We start from the raw sequence: 7,969 nt of genomic DNA on the forward strand, positions 1-7,969 counted from the left end.
CATAAAGGTGTATAACATCTCAAGGGTTTCACCGATCACCATGCAACTTTGTAGGCATATGACCACACATAATCTGAGGGGACCCCTCTATTATTGACCTCATCAAACAAAATGGGGGCGCTAGAGAGCTAATTTCTTATCTAGGCCTAACCGCCATATCGATTTTTTACTAAACGTGGTAGATATGTAGCACAGGACGCCTCAAGGTGACTGGAGAAATTTAAGCTATGTCCCATGTTTGACAAATGATACCATTCTACCACTATTGGCAATGGTACTACTGTACTTTCAATGAAGCAATCGTACTATCAAATTCACAAAAACTGTGTCTGAATACATTGCTCTTCTTAATGGGTTCAGTTGACTATTTAATCTGCAATTTCCTGTGACCTGTATCCCAAACACACACCATGTGAAACTGTACGTGGACAACTGTGCACTAAATGGGTATGGACTAGTTAATAGAAGTTTGAAAACTGGGAGGAAGTATCCTGAAACTAAGGGAGAGGAAGTGAAATAAGATTCTTGGGCTTTCTACTACGCTATCTTAAATAAATCACCAAGAAAATCCCCAAAGACCACTTGAAAAATTCTCATGAAAAATGATTTATAATCAAAAATGACTCGATCAGCAAGTGATCACATACAGCATGTCAGACCTTACATGACTATCGCTCATGCCCATCTGCCTAGGTGTGTGTGTGTCTAAGTAGGTGAATGTAATGAGCACTGTATCAGATTCAGGCTGATGATGAGGATATGGTTTATACCAGTAGTTTTCCAGTTGTAATGCATTGTGTAACCGGTGCACATAGAGTTTCCTGCTGTGGAAGTTTTGGGTATACTTGTGTTTTAAAACCTGTGTGCCAGGATTCATGTGTTCTACTTGTTAAACATTTTTTACTTGTATTACACAACCTTCTCTCTTTTTTGAGAATATTACTTAGCAATAGCCATATTATTTTAGTTTGGTATAACATTTGCCTTAAATTTGTCACCTCCAATACCCGGTTGTGAATTACCTCAGAGTGTAATGGTCTGTGAATTAAAATTACCATGTTGTGCATCGTTTAGATAATTGTGTTCATTAGTAAAATCCTACAATTTATTTTTAATTATTTTGAATACATAAGTTATTTGTCCAATTGAATCAGTTAGTGTCCTCTAAAACTTATAAATAGATTTAAAATTAATCAAAATTGACCCACTGGTAGTTAAAATACAGCATCAGGGGCGGACTGGGACTAAAAAACAGCCCTGGACTTTGACTCAGCCCAGCCCACAACAACCAGTGCGCATACAGTATGCGCTTCCTTCTTCTTCAATTTGATTGGCAGCCGGCCGGCTCATAGATATCTATGGGCCGGCTGGCATCCAATTTAAAGGCTGCCACCTAGCGGACTGGACGTGGAACAGTAGATTATCAGGGAGAAAAAGGAAAAAACAAACAAAAAAAAAGAAAAAAACAGTGATGACTGCGTGGCGGCCGTCGGGCGTCCTGGAGTACCAGCCATTCTGTGATTCTCCAGAACCTCCAGATGGCCAGTCTGCCCCTGTACAGCATCATCTGGTTTAAAAGGCCATTTTGAATTATAAAGACAGATTCAGCATGCTTAATAATCCCCCAAACCACTCCAATATTGTCCAAATCGGCCACACAGTTGCTGAATTATTATGCAAAAAGGTGGTTAAGCTAATTAATGCTAATTATGCACATTTCAAAATATATGCAGGACCATTTATAGCATTTTCTAAATGCTGTGGATCCATACTGTACATTTCCTACTTTGGGGTACACAACATTTGCAGGTACACAATGCTGGTAAGTAGACTATCTGGAAGGCCAGTAACTGAACATCCTGTTTTTAAGATAGAAAGGTCATATTGGGCTCAAATTAAAGCTTACGAACCAAGCAGTATCTTCCTGGGGTTAAAAATGAAGCCAACATTTACACACCAAAAACTGCGGTTTCTCTAATGGCCACTTGAGGTTGGCTCTAAACAAGTCGGTCTCCACAGACCCACATGTTACAATGCCCAACTTTACAGCGGAAATAAACATGTTTACAACCAGTTTTGGTCTCTATAGCTAATTCTAATATGCATGACAACTGTACAGGGGTGAATTTTATTTTTATTTATTTGTGTAATACAGCACTTTTATTTTATTTTTTTATTTTATAACCAATGGCTGATGTCATGGTAGCTTTGTGCATTCATTTATGCACCCTTTGTTATAATCTTGGGAGAGTTTTCTATAGACAAATGAGGCAGTTACATTCCCCATAACATACTGGGAAATAGTAGTTTCTGATGAGACTTTTCAAGCTGACAGTAATTTCTTTTGTCTTTTTGGGAATTTTCTCTGTGGTATTTCAAATGAAAACAACAGAAAGCCCCAGAATTCTTTTTTGCTACTTCCTTCTTTGTTTCTGGATACTCCCTGCCAGATTTCATATTTTTATGACTTTTTACACAACTGTAGTGCCTTTATATTTTCATCTACATCATTTTGCCAGAAATATATCCATAAAAGGGGTTACGGGCCCCTGAATCCAAACAGCCCCGAGGTGAGGGTGATTGTTATCAACTTGTGACGCCCAAGGTACAGGCTAACAGAAAATAGTGAAAATATATAATGGTGAAAGCGGAAAACATCTTGAGATCTGGACCTGGCTCCCAGCCTATTATAGCTTAAAATGTCTTTTTTTATTGGCCAAAATCATACTATCATGTAAATAAAAAAAGGTATAGTGAATTACACACTGTGTGAAAGTATTTTAATGCTGTTTTTGTTTGGTCCCACACGGAGGAGCTATTTTTATGTTATGACATACCAGCCATGAAGTCTGACAAGGTTATTTATCTCTTTCACAATATGTGCGCATCATGTTTACATTGCAAGTAAACTTTAAAATGTTACTTTATTCACAAACTACAGATGGTACCAATCTGTATGAAATCAGCTGCAACAGAAATCAATCTGCAGCAAAAATATTGCTCAAATTCAGATTTTATCCCAGTAAATCAGATGTTTTTGTTTTCAGCTTGGCTAACCTACTTCCACCTGCTATACACAACGTCCTGTAAAGATAAAGTTCAACTTGTTGCAAAGTGTCTTGACTGCCCTGAGAGACGACCTGTGTGAGAAGATGGCATATGAGTGAATGACAGGCTTTCCTGGCAGGATGCTCACTCTTGTGCCCGGTGGGTAGAGGAAACAGAGTCAGGAGGCTGAAGTGGTCGGCCGGTGGCTGCAGGCTTACAACAACAGGATGCGCACTACGTCAGCGAGAGCGGGAGAAAAGTCAGGAGGAGTCCTGACAAAGTGCTCGCATGGAAGCGGACGCATATTCCTTCAAGATGAATTAGACACTTGAGATGTGGGATATCAACAAGCGCGACAAGAGACCAATGACCCTCGGTGACCTTTCAGACCAGTGGGAGAAAACAAGCATATACTGACGTATGCATTCCGGGACTATCTGCTTTAATCATCCTGACACAGACTAACATCATGACTAGCCATCATTGCTGCTGGGACACAATATACCGCATGTAGCTTAAACTCTGCTGACCTCTGTCACTGGAATCTGTTTCAGACTGAGTAGGGGGATATCCATGTTTTTGTTATAGTGTGTGTTTGTATGTCATAAATCATTTATTGAATGCTTAATTGCTTATGAACGGTAAATGGAGGTTTAAGTTAAGTGTTTACAAATTGATAAATAAAAAATAATTGCATATTCATAGATTCTGGATGTATTTAAAAATGTCTACAGGAGATCTTGAGTTAAAGAAGTAGCTTATTTCACTGCTGGAAAGATGGTCTTTTCATAAACTAGGCTGAAGTAGAAAGATGCAAATACTGGTGCCATATGACCAGAGAGAACAGAAAAAAGGGCTGTGGCATTCACTTTTGCTAAAAAGGTAGAAAACCTACAACTACCAGAATGCACTATGACACACTGGACTAATAAGCGCTCCTGCTGGTGGGTGACGTACCGTTATTTGCTCGTATAGTTAAATGGTGAGCTAAAATTTGTCTCTGAAAACAATTTAGGTGAGAAATAGGCAACACAGTGACAGAATCTGGGTGCATATTGATCAGCACTGCTTAGTTTAACTGTTTGATCTAAGTTTGCTCTGAGTGTGGAAGAGAGAGAGGGGCATCTCTCGCTCTTGATCCGCTTCTTTACAGTTTATCTGACTGAAAATGAGGTACAAACTGTAGTTCGAGAAACAGCCCTCAAGCCAGCAAAAATCCGATGTCATGTTTCGCATCATCCTGGGGAGCAAATGAGCGGGCAGATCTGGGCGCTGACAAGATGGAGGGAAGATTTACCCACATACTACCCACATTGTTATGATAGAAAGCTGGTTGAAAATCGGCAAAGTATCCCTTTAACAAACAAATGTGGTCATTACACATATTCTCCAGGTGAATTCCAGATTTCATTGCAGGGGGCAGAAAAAGATCCTGAAACTCTCCAAGAGAAAAAAGAAACAACATTAATGTAGCACTGCAACTAATAATTATTTTTGATTGTTGATTAATCTGCCTGTCGTTTTCTCATTTAATCAAGTAATCATTTGGTGAATAAATGTGAGAAAATGGTGAAAACAAAATGGCAGCCACACTTTGCTGAAGCACAAGATGAGCAAATATCTTTTGCACATTGGTCCCTATCTGGTTACGTTGTATGTTTGTGTTGTTTAAAGCAGTAGTACCCTGCCTCCAATCCAAATTTCTCCCAAGGGAGACAAATAAATGGACTTTGACTTTGACTTTGAAGATGATATTATTGAATTAAACTTGGGAAAGCTACTTTGCTTGGAAAATTACTTAATTATCTGATTAATTTCTGTCTTTTGTTTTAGTCCTCATTAGTAACGTTTTCCTTCTATTGTAGTATGCATTTATTTGGGTTTAAAATGAGAGTGCTCATGTTTTTCTCACAAACCCCTGATTTGCTCACAGATAGGCTACAGCAGGTGCACAGGAACAAGTTTATTGTGAGAGCCAAGACTTTGCTTTCTTTTGGCACGTACTGTAGTCTCTGCCGTCATGCAAGTCGGTTGTAATCGTAAAACAACAACACTTAGTGTATTTCATTGCTTAATCGTGAAATCACAAGACTGACTCAATATTCCACCGCTAATGCTGTAGCATGCACGCGCGCCAGTGATGACTCAGTGCACTGCTCTGACAACACAACCTGCCCAGATGGCTGTCACAGGAAAGGTTCACAATAGAGCCGAGAGGGGAAGTTGTGATTAACAGAGAGGGTCGGAGGCTGGGAGAAACAGAGTGTGGAGCTTGGAAAAATGTGACACTGACTCCCTATGGATTTACAGTATTATTAAAAGATTAAAAATAATGGGATAATTTCCTAGAGAGATGATAGAATGTGGCTTTGTGCCAAACCTGAAAAGTTTATCGTTTCTTATTCTATGACCATTTATAAGTGGGCTAACGAAGCTTTGAACCACTCCTGTCTGCTGTTATTGCATCACATTATCTGTAAAATTAGACTTATTATGTTTGAGGAAAGGTATAAGATCAAGAAGTTGTTTTTGAAACTCTGCTTGTAGCGGGATGTGAGTGAAGGACATTTCAGGAATAAACATGCTGACGGCAAAAGTGACTCAAGGGAAAAAGGCACAGGAAAAATGGGGCGATAAAGAAAAGCCTGGAGGAGAATTGGGGTTATTTTGGGCTCTGCAGGCTTCCTGCAGGTGATGGAAATGAAAGAAAGATTTTCTGGAACAATTGCTCAGCAGCAAGTGGAGTGAAGAAGGAGAGGGATGGAGGAGGATGTGGAGGAGGAGGGGGGGAGGTCGGTGGAGCAAAGGGAGAACGCGGAGAATCAATGTAAACATCTCAAAAGGGACAAGGTCACCTCGAGATAAGTACAATGTTGTGCTTGGATGCTTAAAGGTTGTTTATGTAAGTATCACAGCCCATGTAAATAGACGATAAAACTGCCATCATAACTGATTAATTGCAAGTGTGGGAGTTGTCTGACAGTATAATGACTACGCTACAGACACACCCCCTCACCCTGCCATCAACCTATAAAGGACCAGGAGCACAGAGAGGTGGCAGACTTGGACACCCAACAATCAAGAGACCACGAATGGTTCACTCAAAAAGCCACAGCGGGTTTTGGAATTATCTTGGTGGTAAGTTTCATCCTGCATTCACGTTTATGATATTTTATACAGATCTCTACATCATAGTTGTCTAAACAATTATTTGTCTGTATCATTACGACTAATATCGATTTGTATAGACCATTTGACAGGATGTTTTCCTCAGTGTCACTCATGGTTTTTCTGCCACAGGCAACTGCGGTATGGAGATAGCTGTTTTGCTGCTGCTGACTGTGCCTTTGAGTGCTGCCACACCACTAAGACCAACTCACAGGTCAGTGAAAAACATCAGTAAATATACAGCTAATGATGTCGGGGAAAATACTTACAGTAACCATAAAAATGTGTCACCCACTGCCTGCTAATCTATAAATGGAATATCAACACTGCCTCAAAAAAAAAAGAGGAATTTAGGCAGAAAGAAGGGAAAAACTGGACTATATGTTAATTTATCTGTGTAATACAGTATTGACAATCAGAGTTGTTTGGTTCACGTGATGCCTATATTAATAAATACCTTTTTCTGATGGACCAACAGGTCAGACAACGTCCTCCCAGGGGACGCCATCCAGGTTTCAGAGGTGAAAACACCAGAGGACACACAGGAGCAGCATGCTAAAGCACTGAAGATCGTCCCATTTCATTCAGAAGACAAACACCTAGACCTGGAGGCTCTGAAAAACAGGTGCGAAAGAGCATATATATATTCAGAAATCAGGAATATTTTCCCCTGGGGGACAACTGTGATACGTTACAGTCAATCTGATGTATTGCATAGAGATATATAGGAGCAGAAATGAAAAACAATGAATAAAACTAGAATGTTACAGTTTAGAAATACAAAATATAATACAATATAGCATGAAGAAAGGCATGTATTTATATCGCTTAGACAACCTCTGTAGTGAGTTAATGATGCAGGATTACTGCAGCATAAATAGTATGGTGTTTATTTCAGTTCTACTAATTATGGCTGTTAGCAAAACCCAAATTTTACGTTTATTATTTAAGTGAAAACTGAATAACATTCTGTAAATATATGTGCTTAACTTCAATTTTGTCCCCCCCTTCTACAGCATGCCACTGAAGTTACGTCTACGGCGTGCACCTCAGCGTGGATGCCAGCTCGGGACATGCCAGGTTCACAACCTGGCCAGCGACTTATACCACATCAGCAAAACAAAAGACAAAGAGGAGTCAAAAAAGGCCAATGACCCGATGGGATTTGGTAGATAGGGGCCAAGAGGGATGGCGGCACTTAAGGACTAAGGAGGTGGAAAGTTCTCAACCCAGCCTCCATCTATTTACAACCAAATATTTCTGTATGATCTGACTGACTGGTACTTGTTATTGATTTATGCTCATTAAGCACATTGAATGTGGAAGTGTTAATACTATGTTACTTTTTAAAATATAAATTCTTCTATATTTAAATGCATTGTACAATAAATATTTAATATAAAGAAGTGTGTGGCGTTCTAGTTTATGCATATTTGGGTTAACCCGCAAGGGCCATTAGAAATGGACTCCTACAGGTTGAATGCTGCTTACACAAGCTCTTTCAATGGATTATTAGATTTAGCTTTTTAGGAAACGGCAGAGGGGCTTTGAAACATAATTCCTAGACTCAGAAACTGGCTTATATGCAGGTGCTCAGATTTTCCATTACTCCCCCCATTAAATAAAAACAGAAAAGTTGCAGTTGACTTTTGTTTTGGCAAAATTTAGAACATTTACACCATGAACTGATGCAGAAAACACACACATTGGTGCATGAAAATTCATCAGATGAAGGAAAGTAAGTCTTCAATGT

The 7,969-nt window shown here is 39.4% G+C and overlaps 1 protein-coding gene across 2 annotated transcripts; it reads left to right on the plus strand.

Moving 5' to 3' along the window:
• The first annotated feature begins 5,933 nt into the window (after positions 1-5,933).
• LOC144459369 (uncharacterized) lies at positions 5,934-7,614 on the plus strand. Of its 2 annotated transcripts, XM_078163166.1 has the most exons (5): positions 5,934-5,950; positions 6,051-6,186; positions 6,349-6,430; positions 6,695-6,841; positions 7,233-7,614. In XM_078163166.1, exons 2-5 carry the CDS (start codon positions 6,141-6,143, stop codon positions 7,390-7,392), a joined length of 435 nt encoding a protein of 144 aa, XP_078019292.1. In that variant the 5' UTR covers positions 5,934-5,950; positions 6,051-6,140; the 3' UTR covers positions 7,393-7,614. The 2 variants fall into 2 exon arrangements, with proteins under 2 accessions (XP_078019292.1, XP_078019291.1); XM_078163165.1 differs by lacking the exon at positions 5,934-5,950 and having other exon boundaries at positions 6,036-6,186.
• Positions 7,615-7,969: the final 355 nt, after the last annotated feature.

The sequence above is a fragment of the Epinephelus lanceolatus genome, chromosome 21 (assembly GCF_041903045.1).
Source record: "Epinephelus lanceolatus isolate andai-2023 chromosome 21, ASM4190304v1, whole genome shotgun sequence".
In the NCBI taxonomy this organism is placed as follows: domain Eukaryota; kingdom Metazoa; phylum Chordata; class Actinopteri; order Perciformes; family Serranidae; genus Epinephelus; species Epinephelus lanceolatus.

Coding starts and splice junctions, on each gene's coding strand:
- LOC144459369 (XM_078163165.1), top strand. CDS start 6,036: ATGACTACGCTACAGACACACCCCCTCACCCTGCCATCAACCTATAAA. Junction 6,431..6,694: donor CCACTAAGACCAACTCACAG/GTCAGTGAAAAA, acceptor ATGGACCAACAG/GTCAGACAACGTCCTCCCAG. Junction 6,842..7,232: donor CTGGAGGCTCTGAAAAACAG/GTGCGAAAGAGC, acceptor CCCCTTCTACAG/CATGCCACTGAAGTTACGTC.